Source organism: Petromyzon marinus, chromosome 21 (assembly GCF_048934315.1).
Source record: "Petromyzon marinus isolate PM22_M1 ecotype Great Lakes invasive population chromosome 21, UKy_Petmar_22M1.pri1.0, whole genome shotgun sequence".
Taxonomy (NCBI): domain Eukaryota; kingdom Metazoa; phylum Chordata; class Hyperoartia; order Petromyzontiformes; family Petromyzontidae; genus Petromyzon; species Petromyzon marinus.
Genome location: NC_133687.1, coordinates 11917868 through 11940869, shown reverse-complemented (window position 1 = coordinate 11940869; position 23002 = coordinate 11917868). Strand labels below are relative to the sequence as shown.

The 23002-nt window shown below is 54.0% G+C and overlaps 1 protein-coding gene across 1 annotated transcript; it reads left to right on the top strand.

Annotated features, from left to right (window-relative positions):
• The first annotated feature begins 1774 nt into the window (after positions 1–1774).
• On the top strand, positions 1775–21379 carry LOC116944389 (apoptosis regulator BAX-like). The gene is made up of 7 exons (XM_032957968.2): positions 1775–1902; positions 5658–6001; positions 6355–6406; positions 8112–8282; positions 8541–8676; positions 10615–10719; positions 10999–21379. Exons 2-7 carry the CDS (start codon positions 5809–5811, stop codon positions 11107–11109), a joined length of 768 nt encoding a protein of 255 aa, XP_032813859.2. The 5' UTR covers positions 1775–1902; positions 5658–5808; the 3' UTR covers positions 11110–21379.
• Positions 21380–23002: the final 1623 nt, after the last annotated feature.

Below are 23002 nucleotides of genomic sequence, written 5' to 3'. Positions count from 1 at the left end.
TTAAGCGTAAAACGATTACCAATTTAAAAATGTTCACAGACTCTGTGACCTCTGCGGGGAAAAATCTCGGTCACCCATAGACCGAATACAGAGAGAGAGAAGATCTTGGGGACCTTGAGGGGACACGTGGGTGCAGCATGTCAATGATGCAGGCTGGGACAAGATTGGTTTACTGGCAAGTTTCGATGGGAAAGAAACGCGGTTTTTTTCAGAGAAAATCAAAATTTAACTCACTTGGTACATTCCAAACTATTGCCACCAAACCACTCCGTCCACCCCCCCCATTTATTTTGACCCCAAAGGTACAACCCATATTGTGACGTCACCGCCTCGTGGTTACCGATTTATTACACGTTTTTTATTAACTCACTTTGTCTGTTATCATTGTTGTATCCTCAAATCTTGTAACTTAATTTTAACCCACTTCCCAATGTGATATCGACTGCAAATTTGGTATACTTATGTGATGCTGATGACAATACTATATTCTATCATAAAAAATATATTTATTTTTTAACATTATTTTTTATATGTTATGTTTCGGCTTGGGTCTTATTGTCCATGGGAAACTGACGTTGGCTGTAATTTACCACGATCCCTTTTCAGTTTCAGTTTATTTATTTTGGTATAGCCCTGTGAGCCATTCGGCTCTTGAATCGGGTGCAACCACAACAAACAAACAAAAAAACAAAAACACGAACAAGAAAAACATCTTAAAGTGATTATGTGACTGTACAAACAGAAAATCCATGAAAAAAACAGCAAAATATTCCTGAAAAAAGCACCGTACACCAACGCTGTGTGCAAAAAATCCCAGTGGGATGCAAGTCAAACAACAACAACAACCACAAGAAAACTTAGATTAAGGCCATCAGTCTAACTCCGTACTACAACAAAACAAACATGTCCAAAACAAAAAACTTTTCGAAATCACCAAAAAATAAAGCCATAATTGCAACGTAACAGTGATCACAGGGACTGTGACCGAATTTTTACAATAAACTACATAAATAACATGTAACACCAAATCCTAGAGCCATAGCTGGCTGCATGAGTCACTCCACAACAACAGAAGCATCGGTCGGAGTATCAAATTTTTCAAGGCACCTTTAAGATCAGCACGCTAAATCAAAATACAGATAATACTTTGCAGCGTCATCCGGAGCGAAACATTGTATTTTATTTTAGGCCAATGAATAGCAGTGGCAGCTAGGGGTGTACAACTCCTCTAGAGCAGTTTTGAGAGAAGATCTCATTGGTAGCGATTCAAGTTGCAGTTTATTGGCAATAGCATTCCAGACCCTGGGGGCATCAATAGCAAAGGCCCTTCCTCCAGTTTCTGTACGGCAATAGGGAATGTGAAGCTGGTAAATGAGCGAAGACCTGAGGTCAAATGTGTTCTTTGAAACAGAGAGGAGATCCAGCGGATTTTTTTGTAAGTACATCGTGAATAAATAAGATCTGGTGCACAAAAAGCCGTCGAACATTAAGAGATGTTAAGTTTGACCCAATGTAGAGATCACGTTACGGCAAGCTTCGGGGCCACTTCCTGGAGTCGTGGAGTTCTTCCATTACTAGTACGGTACATTTCATTAAAGCGTGTTTTAAAAAAAGTGTTTTAAAAATATTCCTTTTTTTTTAGAGAAAGTCAAAATGTCACTTACTTGGTACATTCCAAACTATCGCCACTAAACCCCCCTCCCCCCCATTTATTTTTACCCCAATGGTACAACCCACATAGTGACGTCACCCCCTGGGGGTGGGCGATGCCACGTGGTTTCGGGTGCCAGATCGGAGGTTGTTTTTACCTCTGCCTCGCACGGGCGACTACTGTATGCGAGCTACAGTACTCGTGTTAACAGTAGTTTTATATTTGAGTTATTACCTTCATATTGCAATAAGGTAAAGACAGCATTCGCGACCCTTGCCTGCTACGCTGCCCCTATCGTATCGATCCACTTACGTACAGAGCTATGCCCGATTTAATTCGCGCCCAAGAAGAACGCCCCTGCCATAGGAACGTGGAGTTTCCATCATCGGCTGTGCGAACGAGATGCGCGCCAGTGCCTCAATTGGTGTTTTTTTGTTTTGTTTTTAAAAGCGGGAACTCACTCGTGACTTTAAAAGTCTGTTGTTGTTGATGTTTAATCGACGGCGGTTCGAACGTAAACCTTTCAGATTCATTGTTTTGGACATTGCGAGGCATTTGCGCTCTGTTGTGTTGTGAACATCGCGCGCGAAGTTGTTACCGTGGGTGGGTGGATGGGGGGTTGTTGTGGCAAGCCGGGGCGGTCAGAGGCGGGGTGAGTGTGGGGTGTGTGTGGGGTGAGTGTGGGGTGAGTAGTGGGGTGAGTGTGGGGTGAGTAGCGGGGTGTGTGTGGGGTGTGTGTGGGGTGAGTGTGGGGTGTGTGTGGGGTGAGTAGCGGGGTGTGTGTGGGGTGTGTGTGGGGTGAGTGTGGGGTGTGTGTGGGGTGAGTGTGGGGTGAGTAGCGGGGTGTGTGGGGTGAGTAGCGGGGGGTGTGTGGGGTGAGTAGCGGGGTGAGTGTGGGGTGAGTGTGGGGTGTGTGTGGGGTGAGTAGTGGGGTGAGTGTGGGGTGAGTAGTGGGGTGAGTGTGGGGTGAGTAGCGGGGTGTGTGTGGGGTGTGTGTGGGGTGAGTGTGGGGTGTGTGTGGGGTGAGTAGCGGGGTGTGTGTGGGGTGTGTGTGGGGTGTGTGTGGGGTGAGTGTGGGGTGTGTGTGGGGTGAGTGTGGGGTGAGTAGCGGGGTGTGTGGGGTGAGTAGCGGGGGGTGTGTGGGGTGAGTAGCGGGGTGAGTGTGGGGTGAGTGTGGGGTGTGTGTGGGGTGAGTAGCGGGGTGTGTGTGGGGTGAGTGTGGGGTGAGTAGCGGGGTGTGTGGGGTGAGTAGCGGGGGGTGTGTGGGGTGAGTAGCGGGGTGAGTGTGGGGGGAGTGTGGGGTGTGTGTGGGGTGAGTAGCGGGGTGTGTGTGGGGTGAGTGTGGGGTGGTTAGCGGGGTGAGTGTGGGGTGAGTAGCGGGGTGAGTGTGGGGTGTGTAGCGGGGTGAGTGTGGGGTGTGTGTGGGGTGAGTGTGGGGTGTGTGTGGGGTGAGTGTGGGGTGAGTAGCGGGGTGAGTGTGGGGTGAGTGTGGGGTGAGTGTGGGGTGTGTGTGGGGTGAGTGTGGGGTGAGTAGCGGGGTGTGTGGGGTGAGTAGCGGGGGGTGTGTGGGGTGAGTAGCGGGGTGAGTGTGGGGTGAGTGTGGGGTGTGTGTGGGGTGAGTAGCGGGGTGTGTGTGGGGTGAGTGTGGGGTGGGTAGCGGGGTGAGTGTGGGGTGAGTAGCGGGGTGAGTGTGGGGTGTGTAGCGGGGTGAGTGTGGGGTGTGTGTGGGGTGAGTGTGGGGTGTGTGTGGGGTGAGTGTGGGGTGAGTAGCGGGGTGAGTGTGGGGTGAGTAGCGGGGGGTGTGTGGGGTGAGTAGCGGGGTGAGTGTGGGGTGAGTGTGGGGTGAGTGTGGGGTGTGTGTGGGGTGAGTAGCGGGGTGTGTGTGGGGTGAGTGTGGGGTGGGTAGCGGGGTGAGTGTGGGGTGAGTAGCGGGGTGAGTGTGGGGTGTGTAGCGGGGTGAGTGTGGGGTGTGTGTGGGGTGAGTGTGGGGTGTGTGTGGGGTGAGTGTGGGGTGAGTAGCGGGGTGAGTGTGGGGTGAGTAGCGGGGGGTGTGTGGGGTGAGTGTGGGGTGGTTAACGGGGTGAGTGTGGGGTGAGTAGCGGGGTGAGTGTGGGGTGTGTAGCGGGGTGAGTGTGGGGTGTGTGTGGGGTGACATGGGGTGTGTGTGGGGTGACTGTGGGGTGAGTAGCGGGGTGAGTGTGGGGTGAGTGTGGGGTGAGTGTGGGGTGTGTGTGGGGTGAGTGTGGGGTGAGTAGCGGGGTGTGTGGGGTGAGTAGCGGGGGGTGTGTGGGGTGAGTAGCGGGGTGAGTGTGGGGTGAGTGTGGGGTGAGTGTGGGGTGAGTGTGGGGTGTGTGTGGGGTGAGTAGCGGGGTGTGTGTGGGGTGAGTGTGGGGTGGGTAGCGGGGTGAGTGTGGGGTGAGTAGCGGGGTGAGTGTGGGGTGTGTAGCGGGGTGAGTGTGGGGTGTGTGTGGGGTGAGTGTGGGGTGTGTGTGGGGTGAGTAGCGGGGTGAGTGTGGGGTGAGTAGCGGGGGGTGTGTGGGGTGTGTGTGGGGTGAGTAGTGGGGTGAGTGTGGGGTGTGTGTGGGGTGTGTAGCGGGGTGAGTGTGTGTGGGGTGAGTAGCGGGGTGAGTGTGGGGTGAGTAGCGGGGTGAGTGTGGGGTGAGTAGCGGGGTGTGTGTGGGGTGAGTAGCAGGGTGAGTGTGGGGTGTGTAGCGGGGTGAGTGTGGGGTGTGTGTGGGGTGTGTGTGGGGTGAGTGCGGGGTGAGTGTGGGGTGAGTAGTGAGGTGAGTGTGGGGTGAGTAGCGGGGTGAGTGTGGGGTGTGTAGCGGGGTGAGTGTGGGGTGTGTGTGGGGTGTGTGTGGGGTGAGTGTGGGGTGTGTGTGGGGTGAGTGTGGGGTGAGTAGCGGGGTGAGTGTGGGGTGTGTAGCGGGGTGAGTGTGGGGTGAGTAGCGGGGTGAGTAGCGGGGGGTGTGTGGGGTGAGTGTGGGGTGAGTAGTGGGGTGTGTAGCAGAGGGGGGGGGGGGGTCTGGGTGAGCGGTAGTGTAGCGGGTAGCGCTACGCTGCGCTACGAACCCGGCGACCCGAGTTCGATTCCCGCTCATGGCCAACACTCAGTGACGTTCATCTCAACCGGTCCTGGGCCTCACCTAGGTCGGCTCAGCCTCAAATGAGAACCCGGTGCGTTGTGTAATAACATTGCCACAAGGAAGACAAAGGCGGCCGGGCGTGGTGTTGGCCACCCATCCCCTCGTGTACCTTTCCGGCCTTCATAGGCGCTCACTAACAGCACTTGCCCCTACAGTTTGTTAAGGCTATACGGGGGATCTTTGTCTTTATGTGGGTGAGTGAGGGTAAGTGGGTTAGTGGTGGTAGAGTGTGAGTGGGTGAATGTGGGTGAGTGGTTAGTGGGTGAGTGAGTGAGAGTGAGTGAGCGTGAGTGGGCTGAGTGGTGGTGTGTTTTGGTGAGTGTTGGTTAGTGTGTGGGTTAAGTGGTTGCTAGTGAGTATATGAGTAGGTGAGTTTGTGGATAAGCAGGTGAGTGTGTGGGTGAGTGCGAGTATGCGGGTGAGTATGGATGAGTGACTTTTGGTGAGTGCTAGTGTATTGCTGGAGTGAGAGAGTGAGAGTTTCGGTGAATATGTACGTATGCGTGTATTCATGTGTTGGTGAGTTAACATGGTGCTGGCCACCCACCCCCTCGTGTGCCATGCCGGACGTCATAGGTGCTCGCTGGTAGCGTTTACCCAAAATGTAGGTTCAGGCTACATGTGGGATCTTTGTAGTGAGTGAGTGAGAGTGAGCGAGTGATCAAAATCTCATTCAGATAACATGCAAATTTCATCTCAACCAGATTATTCTATTTAATTAAATTTTTATTTTCTCTCTACGTGACCTTACCGAAAGAACGAAAGAGTACGAATTCCTGCAGTCACGAAAGCCTCAAATCAAGATCGGATTATTCTACTTCTGACCCAGATGCCATGCGTTGTTGTCTCCCTATACGCAGATAACAGCATTGACCACAGTCACGGACACCTTGGAGGGGCCCATTGTATCCGGACGCTCAGCGGACTCGGACGATCGGCGCAACGAGAGAGAGAGGGAGCGAGAATTGTCCGGCTCATGAGTTTGGACCCCCCGGCAGTCTCCGCTACGCCATGTCTGCTCAGGAGGACGAGCCGAGTGGCCGTGGCGGTCGCGGTGGTCGTCCAGAAACCCGAGGAGAGAAGATTCCTGCACCGCATGCGGGGCGTAAGCGAGACCCGTTCCCTTGCTCCGAGAGGTCGGGTGGCGGCGGCGGCGGCGGCGGCGATGCGAATGATCGTTCAAGCGACCCGACTTTGCAGAGCGGTAAGTGGGCCCCGTGTCGCCGTGCTATCGGTTCCGTTTTCTGAGGTCACCCGGTGGCTCAGAGGTAAAGAGATGCTGAGTCGGCTCCGCTGAGACCCTGGGTTCGAATCCGTGTTTCAGCCGCACAACGAAAGTAATTTAACGGGGTTCTCACGTGCGGTGAGGTGATGGTCTTAGAGCCCGCTCACCATACACTTACATGGAGAGCCACAGAATTACTTACAGACCCATAGACTCGTGTGTAGAGGCTGCAGATGAGCAGGAGGTGAGGCTCATATACAACAGAGGGCACCCTGTTACACACAACATGCCACGCTTACGCATGTCTCTTCAACACTTTATTGTTCCAACAGCCGACAGCAGTAGAGACCCGATCATACGTCAAGCCCGGGACCTTTTAATCAAGTAAGAAATGCCGGCATTCTGAGATAAATGTAATGGAGCCGAATGACTAACTATTGCTATGTTCTGGGAGTGTCATGTTCGTACGTGCGTCCGTCCATTCGTACATAAGACACATTTCACGTTTTCTCAAAAAAAACGCAAAGCCCTAATTGCGCATTAGGTCTCGATGTAAAACTTGCTCTCAGACCCGTGAACTTACACCGACGTCTAAATGTATTTCCGTCGTGACCCATGAGCGTTCGTCGGATGCCGAACGAACTTCCGCAGAGTTCTCGCGTACCAATGGAGGCACGTGTCGGGTGTGTGCCCCCACATTTCCGACACAGACACAGCATTGACGCTGGGAGAGGCTGGAGTCCAGCCCCAGCAGTGGCGGTAGGCAAATAAAAAAAATCACGCGTAAACTCACCCGTGCGTGAACTCAGTCAAACGTAAACTCAGTCGTACTTAAACTATGTAAACTGGGAACAGAATAATAACAGCGCTAGTTACAAATTAAACAAGAAAAGGAAATGTCGTGGATTTACTCTCCAAAACGCTGGTGGGCTGAAGTAGTAAACTGATTGCCGTTTTGTTTACGTGAGAAATCCCTTATTAATTGGCTGTGTCGGGTGGTGGAGGGTTACGACACAATTATGCTTACGCGATCTAACCCAAAAAGACCTTTATTATGAGTAATATTGTTCGCGAAAGCCTACCACGTGTGAAACTGTAGAAGAGGAAAACTTGCTCTCGCATATTCACGGTGCATCTTCTTTGGTTCTTTCGGTAAGGTCACGTAGAATGAGAATAAAATAATAAAATAACACAATAAAATTCTCACGACGTTTCGGCCACAACGCAAGCGGCCGTCTTCAGGTGAAAGGTACAGACCTGTCGGGACGACAGAGCTTCAATGTCGAATTTTATTGTGTTATTTTATTCTCATTCTACGTGACCTTACCGAAAGAACCAAAGAAGATGAATCCTTGCAGTCACGAAAGCTTTCAATCGAAATATTCACGGTTGTCAGTTCATAGTTGTAATTGCCGATCAGGGCAGTTTGCTCCTCTGGATCGTGTATTTAGTTTGAATTTTTACCGGAATGGCGGTGGGGAATTTGTGGCACGATTATTCACTAGACAGATTCGGTATGAACGGAACGAAAGTCTAAAGTTATATTGCGAGCGATAGAGACCTGCCCGTGTTTAGTCCTGACGGCTGCTACCTGCCGGCTTCCGTACTGCTGCTGGTTCAAGGCCTCCGAGCTCAACCGTGGTGCTTGAAAGCGTTACACAGTCCACGTGCGTGCGTGATGTTTATGCCTTGTAGCAAGCGGAGAGACTGTGAGTCACTCGACTTCAATACGCTTGTTTTACTATTATGCTTGATGACCCAGGAAAGCTTCACTGAGTCTCCGCACTCCTTTTCAGGAGGGTCCTGCTGAGTTTTCGCAGGGGGGGGGGGATGACTGTCGCTGCGAGTTTCCCAAACGAGTCGTTTGCGGTGCAACTTTTCAAATTCGGGCCGTGACGCCGGCTGACCTCCTCTGCTTCGAATGGCGTTGCGGGATCTTGAACGTCCACTGCGAATGAAGTGGTCGGCACGGTGTATTTCGCGCTGAATACACACACCGCGGAAAAACGCCGTGCGAGACGCGATTTCCCCCCCCCCCCCCCTCGTGATACGAGCGTGGACACGATGCGGCGCTCTTGATCGTCGCCAGGTTCATCGTCGACCGGGCGCTGACGGAGAATGGGCCGGAGGTGGCGGCGGCGCTGACCGCCGAGTGTCGGGACGTGGGCGCCGAGCCCCTGGAGGACCGGCGCGTCGTCGAGGTGGCCAACTGCCTCAAGAAGATCGCCGACGACCTCGAGAACAACGTTCAGCTGCAGCGGTGAGCGTCGCCCCCCCCCCGGAGGCGAGGCAGGGGGGGAAGAGGAGGAGGAGGAGGAGCGATGGAGCGCCGGGGGGTGGCGGAATTGTTGCATCGCATTGAGCGTTGGCGGCGGAGGCCTGGGGAGTCCCTCATCCAGCGGTGGATTGACTGTGGCTGCTGCTGACGACGACGGTGATTGTACGTAGGGCGGTTATTGAGTGCACGCCGCGATCGAACTGTGCACGACAATGTCTGTGCGTGCGGGTGTTTTTACAGACTCATACAGAACATCCCCGTCAATTCTCCCAAGGACTACCTGTTCGGCGTCGCCTGCAAACTCTTCGATGACGGGATTTTCAACTGGGGCCGCGTGGCCACCCTCTTTTACTTTGCATACAAGCTGGTGATCCGGGTGAGCGCCGCGGAAAAGCACTCATTTGCATCACCATTGTGACGGATCCTCATCATTGCCGTCGTCACCATCGGCCGTTGTCTGTCCGCCGCTGGATGAAGTTCACGGTCAGCCAAGGCCACAATCTGTCCTGCTTCCTGCGCGCGAGTGGGTTTCAACGGTGCGTCTCCACGGAGGACGTACTTTTGGGCGAATTCCCTCCTCTGCGTGTCAGTCCCGTTGTTAGTCACGGCCACCGGCGCCACCTTCCCTTCTCGCCGTGACGTGCCTTGCCCAAAGCCCATTTCAATTTTCTGAACAGTCAACGTGAGGTCCCTGAACCTTCGTGCTTCCGCTAATTCACGTGTTCCTCCTTCCCCCTCTCAGTGTAATTCTAAGCGTGCACCTCTCCACACTTATTTACGCACTTTTCAGATTTTGGTTCTGTTTTCTGTGTCACGTGTATACATACACACACACACCAACAAGTCATGGGGAGCAATGCTCATCTCTGCCACGCTTATCCAGAGTTGTACATTCCACATTCTCATGACGAGGACGGGTCATTACACAGGGATAGCCCTTACATTTTTTTTATGAACCACAAGCATCTTAATTAAGATTATAAACCAGGAGGAATTTCATGGTGAGCCCTTTGGAGACACGAGCGTGTCATTTGTATCTGATGTCATGGCCCATTCGGGAACGGATGAGGTCACTGTCTATATTGAGGAACTAAGTGAAGCCTGGCCTACTCACTGGTCTGCCATGTGGCCTGGCTGTAGCAGGCAAGGCCGTGTCTTTGTGCTGTGTGTGTGTCAGTGGTGAGCAGCGGTCGGCGCACCGTTTGAGTCCCGCTCACAGCCAACAGTGATAAATAATTGAGTCGGTCCTTGGCTTCCCTTCGATCGACTCGGCCTTAAATGAGCCTGGTGCAGTGTGTTAACATCAGCACTGGGGAGACAACGGCGTGGTGCTGGCCTCCCCGTTCCCTCGTGCACCGTGCCAGCTTTCTTAGGTGCACACTAACAGCACTTGCCCCAACTGCCTGTGTAGGCTACACAGGGGGGTGATCCCTTGTCTTTGTATGTGTGGGGGCAGCGGTGGTACAATGGTTAGCGCGTGCATTGCGCTAGAAACCTGGCAAATCGAGTTTGTATCATGGCTTTACCTGAAAATGCTTGGTGCAGATTCGAGCAAAATGTCGCATATGTTGATTAAATTTGCTTTTGCGAGACTTGCTCTTTAACTTCTTACCAGTGAGCGAGCCCAAACAATAATAATGGGCTCATTAATGCTCGTACACATGACAGATTTAACTTATCTTGCTGCTTTGGGTGGTCGAGGGTCTTGACGGCACACATATGGCCAGATTCTTACGTAGTGGCATAACAAAAAAAACATTGGGAATCCTAATGTTTCGATTTAAAGCTTTCGTGACTGCAAGGATTCATCTTCTTTGGTTCTTTCGGTAAAGTCACGTAGAATGAGAATAAAATAATAAAATAACACAATAAAATTCTCACGACGTTTCGGCCACAACACAAGTGGCCTTCATCAGGTGAAGGGACTGGACTGTCCTCTGGACTCTGGACAGTCCAGTCCCTTCACCTGATGAAAGCCACTTGTGTTGTGGCCGAAACGTCGTGAGAATTTGATTGTGTTATTTTATTATTTTATTCTCATTCTACGTGACTTTACCGAAAGAATCAACGAAGATGAATCCTAATGTTGTTCTTGTTACTCTCCCTTGCACGAATGGTTAAATGTAGATCACTTTCCAACAACAACAACATCATCATCATCGGTGGCGCTGCTGAAGCAGTAATAAATGGGCCATGTTTTGTTCACGTGAAAACCTTATTAAATGGCTGTGTCGGGTGGAGCAGGATGTACAACATGCAATTTTCCACATGCGGTCTAACCCAAAATCAATTCCTTGCGTGTGTCGTGTCCCAGGCTTACACCAGCTGTGTGCCTGATTACGTGAAGACTCTACTGGGATGGATGCTTGAGCTTATTAAGCTGTACATTGTTCCCTGGATTAAACAGCAGGGGGGATGGGTAAGTGCCTTTCCGCTTTTAGGTAAATACAACTGGATTGCATTCACTATTATTGACGCTTGTCTACCCAGGAAAGCCTCAGATGTGAGTGAACTGAAAGAATCATAATTGGCCCTCGGTTGTGAAATCCTTGTTTGTGTACCACACGATAACTGAATTTGTTTGGCTTTGTCAGGCGACGGGAGGGGTGCTCAAGGACACAGGGTTTTCCAGATTAATTCAGCAACACGTCGGCGGCAACACTGTGACCGCGCGATTTGACGTGCGGTTATTTCGCAGGAGGCGGTGATCGTGTACGTGCGATGGGCTGCGTGCCAGTCCCGGGTCGTCAAGGTGGCCAGCCTGCTCATGAGCGCCTTCCTCGTTTACCGACAGCTCAGGAAAGCCTAGGAGGTGCCGCCACCACCACCGCCACCGCCGCCGCGGGTGCCAAGCGGATGGCCCCAGAGTGTCAACACTTCGCAGGGAACTCCTCCCGCTCAAAAAAAAACAAGCTCTCGTTCAAAAACACAAGCTCTCGTTCAAAAACACAAGCTCTCGTTGAGGGCGGAAATCCTGCTTGTGAGCGTTGTTGGTGGCGGAAATTCCACGTTGCCATGGCGAGCGGCAGCTGTCTCGGCGCGCGACGGACGCTGCGGGGTGAATCCATGCTGGACTGGATGCTGAATTGCCAGAAATGAACTGTGACGTGTTTTTTTTCTTACATTTAAAAACAAAAATATTTCACCAGGAATACTGCTTGAGATGGAACATTTTGTTTGCAAAGGTGCGATTCAACCGAGACGGGGTGACACGGGTGGTGCTTGTCAAACGCCCCCTTTTCCTGTTTTTTTTTTGTAAATGATGCGCCTGCCACTCGTAAACGTCCACCAGTGTCGCTCGTCGCGGCAGTAACCTTGTCCGTGGAAGGTGACTCGCACCGTGCTCACGGAGAGAAGAACACGTGGCTTGTCGTGGAAAAAGGTTGACAACTGACAAAAACCTCATTGTCTCGAGAGTAGTAGTAGGCTTTTCTTGAGAGGAGATGGATTAAAAAAAGTTAATTAGTTAATTTTGCAACATTGTGGTAAAATTCTACGATAAATTAACACCTTAAGGTTTGGCAGTGAAAATCTCACGATTCATTATTTTCAGATTTTATTAAAAGAAAATGAAAAAAAATCGGGCCCAGAAACGACATTTGGGAAGATAAAATCGAAATCTGGAATGGTTTAGAAGTAATGACATCATCAACGGAAGTGACGTCACTTATCACAGTGTGTGACATTTGTTTCCAACGCCACTTGTGTTAGGTGGCATCGGGTGATGTTTCGTTTGTTAGCGTGGAGGAGGCGCGCTCAGAATACTGTGCAATTCGCAAGGCACTTTTCACTAAAAGGGGCACCAGTAGGGAGTTACACAGCTGGGGGGGGGGGCATCACCCCCCCAAATTGAAACCCTACTTGAGGTTGGGATAAAAGGGCACCATCAGATCCTAAGGATGCTGCCGGGGTATAGGGTTATACATAATGTCAGCGACACGAAAATCTAAAACATCTGAAATTCTTAAAAAAAGAAAATCTGAAATCTGAATCCAATAGCCATCCATAACGACAACAACAACCGCCATTCGCCACTAAGTGGCGGAGACGTCACCACGGCGCTTGTGCCAGGCTATGTGCACGCCAAGGCCGCGTGAAGTGTCGAACGCCCGCTCATTGGTCGACCGAGATGACTGGCCGATGCACCACCTGTGCCCACCTGCTGTGGCACACGTGGCCGTGGTTTATCGAGTTTAACCAGGTCGTGTCTCAAGCGACTGTTTTGGCCTTGTTTACGCGGGAAAGTCTCACGGAGTGTCACTCATTTTTCAGGAGGGTCCTGCTAAGTGTTCGCGGCAGGGGGCTTGACGATCGCTGTGTTTCCCAATGGAGTCATGCGGCCAACTCCATAAATGAGCGTTTATACTGCACGTGGGAGGAAACCGGAGAAACTCCGCGCAGACGAGGGGGTGGGGGCGGTGTAACGCTCAATCCCTCGCGGATGGAAACAGAAATCAATCCGCTTGCTGTACTGCTATAAGAGGAGCTGTTTTTGTAAATATTTGAAGATTCACGGTCGTACAGTTTTGCGAAACGCGTTTCACGCGCAACAACACCGAATGTGAGAGTGTGTGTGTGTGTGTGGGGGTGGGGGGTAATGTCACTGCAGCGCTCGTGCCTGGCTACGTGCACTTTGAGGCCGTCTCGTGCAGTGTGGAAGGCTGGCAGTCGGTCACTGGACAGACTCGGCTGAAATAAGTTGATTGGGATGTCTGGCAGATGCACGACCTGTGCCCCCAGCTGTGTAAACTCACTGCGTTATAGCTGCCTGGCGCTCCGCTCGTTGCTGGATGGCGACTGCCTCCAACTTGCCCAGTCACCTCCTTCACAAGCCTCCTCCACAGAGGCCAATCTTGACACCGCTCGTACCGGCCATTGGCACACACACACACACACACGGAGATATTTTATATTTACTCAATTAAAAAAATATTTTTTACCCGCAATATTATCTCAAATTGCAAGAGTTCCTCATCCACTAGGAACTTACAGAGCAGTTCGTCACCCCGTGTTGTTAAACAACCATTCGCATGAGCTCATATCACAGAACAGCTTCTGAGTTTCCCTTCAAGTGACCTCTTATCCACACAGGAGAAGCACTCGCCCACCCGCCACGCTACAGAGAGTAACGTTCATCGCATCATGGTCAAACTGATATTTTTAATTCTCAGAGCTACGATTTAGGCAATTTTATTGCAAACGTTAATTTAACATTGTGCGTTTTTTTATATATGTGTGTGTGTGTGCAATCATTTGTGACTGGTCTGAGACCGTCAACTCGATTGACTTGAGAACCGAATTTTATTTTCAGCTCTGTCGATGTGAGTGCATTTGTCGTGATGTGAATGTATGGGTCTCTGTGAGGCTATGGGCCTCGATGTGATTCTATGGGTCTCTATGCGAGTCACCGGTGACTGGACTGAGACCGTCAGCTCGCTCCCCTTGAGAACCCAGTTTAATATAAATCGTTTATTCTCACACTCTCACTTGAGCGAGTCGGAGCAGCCGACACGCTACGGCAGCGTATTTCGTTTCAGAAATACATTACAAAAAATATTTCTAAGGGAATGGTGTTAAAGGCAACAACTCATTGCCAAAGAGGGGGAAGTTAAAGGGTCGGAGGGGGGGGTCAGACAGTTCTACTTTATACAATTAAATGCAAACATCAATGGGTGTAGCCACAATAAAGAAATCGAGATTAATAACAATTAAAATATAGCATACGAACTATAAAGTGCTGGTCTCCGAGTAGAGACGTCTTACGTGGTAAGGTACGGTAGTGCGGCCACGCGCGTAAGTGATAAGTTATTTTGGGAATGGGGGGGGGGTAATGGGTGTAGAACGTGTGGCCATGGTTCGCAGCTCGAACCCAGATTCTAACCGTGTATCTTGGTGGTGCTGGTTCAGCATCCCTGACCTCTGAGCCACCCACCCGGCCTCCACACATGCTGCTGTTGTAATGAAACCTCGGCACCGCTCACGAGCATTTGGTTTCCGTTTACGATATTTACAAATTGAGCTTCGATACCACCTCTGGCATCATTTCACCACAGTTACCACGTCTGCAGTTTTGATTCGTTTGTCCGATGGATGGATGGATGGATGATGAATGGCCTGCAATCCCCACTCCCTCTTCACCTTTTCCCCATAGCAAGCACTGCGTTGCACACTCCCTCGCGTTTACTTTGCGACGCTCGGTCGGCGGGAAGGAGGCGATAGTCCGTTGAACTTTTCTACCCTTTAACATTTCTGTCCGCTGTAAATGATGGCGATGATGAGTAAACGCGTGCGATGATCATGGCCGTGGTGTAACGCTTAGCACGCTGTGCCGCCGGTTCACTTGGGTGTCGCGGAAGCGCGCGACGGTGGTCATCGTGGCGAGGAATATCGAGAAGGGCGTTGGGCCGACGACGCAGCCTTGTTCGGCTCCCCTCTGAGCGTCACAGCGGGCTCTGATGATGGCTCCGTCGCTGAGAAATCTCCGCTGCGTCGCTGAGAAATCTCCGCTCCGTCGCTGAGGAATCTCCGCTCCGTCGCTGAGAAATCTCCGCTCCGCCGCTGATGAATCTCCGCTCCGTCGCTGAGAAATCTCCGCTCCGTCGCTGAGAAATCTCCGCTCCGTCGCTGAGAAATCTCCGCTCCGTCGCTGAGAAATCTCCGCTCCGTCGCTGAGAAATCTCCGCTCCGTCGCTGAGAAATCTCCGCTCCGTCGCTGAGGAATCTCCGCTCCGTCGCTGAGAAATCTCCGCTCCGTCGCTGATGAATCTCCGCTCCGTCGCTGATGAATCTCCGCTCCGTCGCTGATGAATCTCCGCTCCGTCGCTGAGAAATCTCCGCTCCGTCGCTGATGAATCTCCGCTCCGTCGCTGAGGAATCTCCGCTCCGTCGCTGATGAATCTCCGCTCCGTCGCTGAGAAATCGCCGCTCCGTCGCTGAGAAATCGCCGCTCCGTCGCTGAGAAATCTCCGCTCCGTCGCTGAGAAATCTCCACTCCGTCGCTGAGAAATCTCCGCTCCGTCGCTGAGGAATTTCCGCTCCGTCGCTGATGAATCTCCGCTCCGTCGCTGATGAATCTCCGCTCCGTCGCTGATGAATCTCCGCTCCGCCGCTGATGAATCTCCGCTCCGTCGCTGATGAATCTCCGCTCCGCCGCTGAGAAATTTCCGCTCCGCCGCTGAGAAATCTCCGCTCCGTCGCTGATGAATCTCTGCTCCGTCGCTGAGAAATCTCCGCTCCATCGCTGATGAATCTCCGCTCCGTCGCTGATGAATCTCCGCTCCGTCGGTGAGAAATCTCCGCTCCGTCGCTGATGAATCTCCGCTCCGTCACTGAGAAATCTCCGCTCTGTCGCTGATGAATCTCCGCTCCGTCGCTGAGAAATCTCCGCTCCGTCGCTGATGAATCTCCGCTCCGTCGCTGATGAATCTCCGCTCCGTCGCTGAGAAATCTCCGCTCCGTCGCTGATGAATCTCCGCTCCATCGCTGAGAAATCTCCGCTCTGTCGCTGATGAATCTCCGCTCCGTCGCTGAGAAATCTCCGCTCCGTCGCTGAGAAATCTCCGCCCCGCCGCTGAAAAATCTCCGCTCCGTCGCTGATGAATCTCCGCTCCGCCGCTGATGACTCTCCGCTCCGTCGCTGAGAAATCTCCGCTGCATCGCTGAGAAATCTCCGCTCCGTCGCTGAGAAATCTCCGCTCCGTCGCTGAGAAATCTCCGCTCCGTCGCTGAGAAATCTCCGCTCCGTCGCTGAGAAATCTCCGCTCCGTCGCTGATGAATCTCCGCTGCGTCGCTGATGAATCTCCGCTCCGTCGCTGATGAATCTCCGCTCCGTCGCTGATGAATCTCCGCTCCGTCGCTGATGAATCTCCGCTCCGTCGCTGAGGAATCTCCGCTCCGTCGCTGAGAAATCTCCGCTCCGTCGCTGATGAATCTCCGCTCCGTCGCTGAGAAATCTCCGCTCCGTCGCTGAGAAATCTCCGCTCCGTCGCTGATGAATCTCCGCTCCGTCGCTGAGGAATCTCCGCTCCGTCGCTGATGAATCTCCGCTCCGTCGCTGAGAAATCTCCGCTCCGTCGCTGATGAATCTCCGCTCCGTCGCTGATGAATCTCCGCTCCGCCGCTGAGGAATCTCCGCTCCGTCGCTGATGAATCTCCGCTCCGTCGCTGAGAAATTTCCGCTCCGTCGCTGAGAAATCTCCGCTCCGTCGCTGATGAATCTCCGCTCCGTCGCTGATGAATCTCCGCTCCGTCGCTGATGAATCTCCGCTGCGTCGCTGAGAAATCTCCGCTCCGTCGCTGAGAAATCTCCGCTCCGTCGCTGAGAAATCTCCGCTGCGTCGCTGATGAATCTCCGCTCCGTCGCTGATGAATCTCCGCTCCGTCGCTGAGAAATCTCCGCTCCGCCGCTGAGAAATCTCCGCTCCGTCGCTGATGAATCTCCGCTCCGTCGCTGAGAAATCTCCGCTCCGTCACTGATGAATCTCCGCTCCGTCGCTGAGAAATCTCCGCTCCGTCGCTGAGAAATCTCCGCTCTGTCGCTGATGAATCTCCGCTCCGCCGCTGAGAAATCTCCGCTCCGTCGCTGATGAATCTCCGCTCCGTCGCTGAGAAATCTCCGCTCCGTCGCTGAGGAATCTCTGCTCCGTCGCTGATGAATCTCCGCTCCGTCGCTGAGAAATCTCTGCTCCGTCGCTGATGAATCTCCGCTCCGTCGCTGAGGAATCTCCGCTCCGTCGCTGAGAAATCTCCGCTCCGCCGCTGATGAATCTCCGCTCCGTCGCTGAGAAATCTCCGCTGCGTCGCTGAGAAATCTCCGCTCCGTCGCTGAGGAATCTCCGCTCCGTCGCTGAGAAATCTCCGCTCCGTCGCTGATGAATGGCCGCTCCGTCGCTGAGAAATCTCCGCTCCGTCGCTGAGGAATCTCCGCTCCGTCGCTGAGAAATCTCCGCTCCGTCGCTGAGGAATCTCTGCTCCGTCGCTGAGAAATCTCCGCTCCGTCGCTGATGAATCGCCGCTCCGTCGCTGAGAAATCTCCGCTTCGTCGCTGAGAAATCTCCGCTCCGTCGCTGAGGAATCTCCGCTCCGTTGCTGAGAAATCGCCGCTCCGTCGCTGAGAAATCTCCGCTCCGTCGCTGAGAAATCTCCACTCCGTCGCTGAGAAATCTCCGCTCCGTCGCTGAGGAATCTCCGCTCCGTCGCTGAGAAATCTCCGCTCCGTCGCTGATGAATCTCCGCTCCGTCGCTGATGAATCTCCGCTCCGCCGCTGATGAATCTCCGCTCCGTCGCTGAGAAATCTCCGCTCCGTCGCTGATGAATCTCTCGCTCCGTCGCTGAGGAATCTCCGCTCCGTCGCTGATGAATCTCCGCTCCGTCGCTGAGAAATCTCCGCTCCGTCGCTGATGAATCTCCGCTCCGTCGCTGATGAATCTCCGCTCCGCCGCTGAGGAATCTCCGCTCCGTCGCTGATGAATCTCCGCTCCGTCGCTGAGAAATCTCCGCTCCGTCGCTGAGAAATCTCCGCTCCGTCGCTGATGAATCTCCGCTCCGTCGCTGATGAATCTCCGCTCCGTCGCTGATGAATCTCCGCTGCGTCGCTGAGAAATCTCCGCTCCGTCGCTGAGAAATCTCCGCTCCGTCGCTGAGAAATCTCCGCTGCGTCGCTGATGAATCTCCGCTCCGTCGCTGAGGAATCTCCGCTCCGTCGCTGAGAAATCTCCGCTCCGTCGCTGAGAAATCTCCGCTCCGTCGCTGAGGAATCTCCGCTCCGTCGCTGAGAAATCTCCGCTCCGTCGCTGATGAATCTCCGCTCCGTCGCTGATGAATCTCCGCTCCGTCGCTGATGAATCTCCGCTCCGTCGCTGAGAAATCTCCGCACCGTCGCTGATGAATCTCCGCTCCGTCGCTGAGAAATCTCCGCTCCTTCGCTGATGAATCTCCGCTCCGTCGCTGATGAATCTCCGCTCCGTCGCTGATGAATCTCCGCTCCGTCGCTGAGAAATCGCCGCTCCGTCGCTGAGAAATTTCCGCTCCGTCGCTGAGAAATCTCCTCTCCGTCGCTGAGAAATCTCCGCTCCGTCGCTGAGGAATCTCCGCTCCGTCGCTGAGAAATCTCCGCTCCGTCGCTGATGAATCTCCGCTCCGTCGCTGATGAATCTCCGCTCCGCCGCTGATGAATCTCCGCTCCGTCGCTGATGAATCTCCGCTCCGCCGCTGAGAAATTTCTGCTCTGCCGCTGAGAAATCTCCGCTCCGTCGCTGATGAATCTCCGCTCCGTCGCTGATGAATCTCTGCTCCATCGCTGAGAAATCTCCGCTCCGTCGCTGATGAATCTCCGCTCCGTCGCTGATGAATCTCCGCTCCGTCGCTGAGAAATCTCCGCTCCGTCGCTGATGAATCTCCCTCCGTCGCTGATGAATCTCCGCTCCGTCGCTGAGAAATCTCCGCTCCGTCGCTGAGAAATCTCCGCTCCATCGCTGATGAATCTCCGCTGCGTCGCTGATGAATCTCCGCTCCGTCGCTGATGAATCTCCGCTCCGTCGCTGATGAATCTCCGCTCCGTCGCTGATGAATCTCCGCTCCGTCGCTGAGGAATCTCCGCTCCGTCGCTGAGAAATCTCCGCTCCGTCGCTGATGAATCTCCGCTCCGTCGCTGAGAAATCTCCGCTCCGTCGCTGATGAATCTCCGCTCCGTCGCTGAGGAATCTCCGCTCCGTCGCTGATGAATCTCCGCTCCGTCGCTGAGAAATCTCCGCTGCGTCGCTGAGAAATCTCCGCTCCGTCGCTGATGAATCTCCGCTCCGTCGCTGAGAAATCTCCGCTCCGTCGCTGAGAAATCTCCGCTCCGTCGCTGATGAATCTCCGCTCCGTCGCTGATGAATCTCCGCTCCGCCGCTGATGAATCTCCGCTCCGCCGCTGAGAAATCTCCGCTCCGCCGCTGAGAAATCTCCACTTTGTCGCTGATGAATCTCCGCTCCGTCGCTGATGAATCTCCGCTCTGCCGCTGATGAATCTCCGCTCTGCCGCTGATGAATCTCCGCTCCGTCGCTGATGAATCTCCGCTCCGTCGCTGATGAATCTCCGCTCCGTCGCTGATGAATCTCCGCTCCGTCGCTGAGAAATCTCCGCTCCGTCGCTGAGAAATCTCCGCTCCGTCGCTGATGAATCTCCGCTCCGCCGCTGAGAAATCTCCGCTCCGCCGCTGAGAAATCTCCGCTCCGTCGCTGATGAATCTCCGCTCCGTCGCTGAGAAATCTCCGCTCTGTCGCTGATGAATCTTCGCTCCGTCGCTGAGAAATCTCCGCTCCGTCGCTGATGAATCTCCGCTCCGTCGCTGAGAAATCTCCGCTCCGTCGCTGAGAAATCTCCGCTCCGTCGCTGATGAATCTCCGCTCCGTCGCTGAGAAATCTCCGCTCCGCCGCTGAGAAATCTCCGCTCCGCCGCTGAGAAATCTCCGCTCCGTCGCTGATGAATCTCCGCTCCGTCGCTGAGAAATCTCCGCTCCGTCGCTGATGAATCTCCGCTCCGCCGCTGAGAAATCTCCGCTCCGTCGCTGATGAATCTCCGCTCCGTCGCTGAGAAATCTCCGCTCCGTCGCTGATGAATCTCTGCTCCGCCGCTGAGAAATCTCCGCTCCGTCGCTGATGAATCTCCGCTCCGTCGCTGATGAATCTCCGCTCCGTCGCTGAGAAATCTCCGCTGCGTCGCTGAGAAATCTCCGCTCCGTCGCTGATGAATCTCCGCTCCGTCGCTGAGAAATCTCCGCTCCGTCGCTGATGAATCTCTGCTCCGTCGCTGAGGAATCTCCGCTCCGTCGCTGATGAATCTCCGCTCCGTCGCTGAGAAATCGCCGCTCCGTCGCTGAGAAATCTCCGCTCCGTCGCTGATGAATCTCCGCTCCGTCGCTGAGAAATCTCCGCTCCGTCGCTGAGAAATCTCCGCTCCGTCGCTGATGAATCTCCGCTCCGTCGCTGAGAAATCTCCGCTCCGCCGCTGAGAAATCTCCGCTCCGCCGCTGAGAAATCTCCGCTCCGTCGCTGATGAATCTCCGCTCCGTCGCTGAGAAATCTCCGCTCCGTCGCTGATGAATCTCCGCTCCGCCGCTGAGAAATCTCCGCTCCGTCGCTGATGAATCTCCGCTCCGTCGCTGAGAAATCTCCGCTCCGTCGCTGATGAATCTCTGCTCCGCCGCTGAGAAATCTCCGCTCCGTCGCTGATGAATCTCCGCTCCGTCGCTGATGAATCTCCGCTCCGTCGCTGAGAAATCTCCGCTGCGTCGCTGAGAAATCTCCGCTCCGTCGCTGATGAATCTCCGCTCCGTCGCTGAGAAATCTCCGCTCCGTCGCTGATGAATCTCTGCTCCGTCGCTGAGGAATCTCCGCTCCGTCGCTGATGAATCTCCGCTCCGTCGCTGAGAAATCGCCGCTCCGTCGCTGAGAAATCTCCGCTCCGTCGCTGAGAAATCTCCGCTCCGTCGCTGAGAAATCTCCGCTCCGTCGCTGAGAAGCGTCGTCACGGAGCAGGCAGAGAGCGGCGACTGATTTAGCTGGGACCGTGCTCCCACCGTTTCTTTCGCGAGGACGCGGAAGGCCACGTGGAGCGGTGTACGCTGCTCCCGACAGCTCTTGCTGCAACTGGCGAGCAGTGAAGGCCGTGTCGGTTGTGCCTCCTGGCGGCCTAAACCCGCGCGGAGGCTGCGGGAGAAGCCCCCTTCAGCAAGTGGAAGGAGACGATCGAGGAGTCCTCGCAAATGATCATTCCCGCAACGGAGAGAGCTTTGTCAGCACTTCACGCTGGTCGGCGCGGGCTGCTGGAGCGGGTAGCGGTTCCTCTGGACGCGTTCGGACATCGCTCGCCTACTGATGTTGGCCGTGGCCGGGAATCGAACTCGGGTCGGCGGTGTTCGGAGCGCGGTGCGCTGACCGCAGCGGCCGCGCATCCGAGAACTCGGAAAGCAAGCGTGTAGTCGCGTGGGTTAATGGGGCAACTGTAATTGCATTGACTGTTGTCCGATTCCATTCAAATGCACAGTATGTTGGAAGTTCCGTATGCTCAATACAAGTGTTGTGTTAAAATCTGAGCTGTGTTTGGATTTCATTGGTTGGCAGTACGCGCGAGGGGTTGGTGGATCCGGACACATTGGCGAAACTCCGCTGCCTGCAGGTGTCCCCCCCATCGCCTCCATGCTTGCGAGCGTATAGTGGTGACCAGCACAGCAAGTGGGACACATTCCCACCCGTAAGGGCACTGGAAGTGTTATACCCTCGCACGCGTGGGCCTCTTCCCCACGTGTCGTTAACGGAGTTGGGCAAACGCTTCCAATGTAGGACCACAGAGCTCGGGCAATTGTTGGTAGCACGTGCCCGCTGTCTTCCCCCGAGCCCGTGGATCCTCCTCGCGCCTCCGAGTCGTTCTCTGACCTCAAGAGGTCGTGTACTGTATTTGAACATAAACTCAGAATTGGAACGTGTTCAAGTAAAATCGGCGCAGGGAGACGTGGAGGGAACAGTTGCACGGCGGGACCCCCACATGAGTAGGAGGACGAACGCGTGCAAGAAGAAGACATTTCGATTGAAAGCTTTCGTGACTGCAAGGATTCATCTTCTTTGGTTCTTTCGGTAAAGTCACATAGAATGAGAATAAAATATTAAATTGATGAAATAAATAACGCGATAAAATTCTCACGACGTTACGTTTCGGCCACAACACAAGCGGCCTTCATCAGGTGAAGGGACGAGACTGTCCTCCAGACAGTCTCGTCCCTTCACCTGTCCTCCAGACAGTCTCGTCCCTTCACCTGATGAAGGCCGCTTGTGTTGTGGCCGAAACGTCGTGAGAATTTTGTGTTATTTTATTTGATCAATTTATTATTTTATTCTCATTCTACATGACTTTACCGAAAGAACCAAAGAAGAAGACATCTTATTACAATTACTTATAGAGGAAACACATACTGCACGTGTAGCTGCTACTGCACGTGTAGCAGCTACTGCACGTGGAGCAGCTACTGCACGTGGAGCAGCTACTGCACGTGGAGCAACTACTGCACGTGTAGCAGCTACTGCACGTGGAGCAGCTACTGCACGTGGAGCAGCTACTGCACGTGGAGCAGCCACTGCACTTGTAGCTACTTTTGCTCCTGGGATAATCCGGCACTGGGTTTACTGCGTTCCCGTGAACTTCATCGATTCACTCCAGTAGCTCGCTTACTCCAGCCCCCCCCGCCCCGAGACTCTTCTAAGAGGGTCCTGCAAATATTTCCCAGCAGGGGGCGACTCTTGCTACCTATTCACCAATTCAGTGGGGAAAAAAAAGTCATTTTTTTTTAGCCGGCGCTCAGTGAGCCCCGCTCTTCGTCGAACGAATCGCCGTGCGAATGTCGACGTCCTCTGCGAGCCAAGCAGCCGGGCGCCTCTCGTGCTCGCCCAATTCACACCATGGCGTTAACCAGGGCCGCTCGCCCGGATTCGAACCGCGCAACCTCCGCAAGCGACGTTTCGAGCGCGCCGCCCGCCCGCCTTTGGCCACACGGGGGCCATCGACCTTCAAGTGCGCGCGCGCGCGGGCGTGCGTGCGTGCGCGCGCGTTCCTCCCTTTCCTCTTTGCTGTCGACGCAACGTCGGCCCCGATGAGCCCGCGTCTGAGTCGCTCTCCCCGACGTGCGTCCCACGAGACGACTTCTCCTCGTCCCTGTTGCGGCGTC

Coding starts and splice junctions, on each gene's coding strand:
- LOC116944389 (XM_032957968.2), top strand. CDS start 5,809: ATGTCTGCTCAGGAGGACGAGCCGAGTGGCCGTGGCGGTCGCGGTGGT. Junction 8,283..8,540: donor AACAACGTTCAGCTGCAGCG/GTGAGCGTCGCC, acceptor GTGTTTTTACAG/ACTCATACAGAACATCCCCG. Junction 10,720..10,998: donor TTAAACAGCAGGGGGGATGG/GTAAGTGCCTTT, acceptor GTTATTTCGCAG/GAGGCGGTGATCGTGTACGT.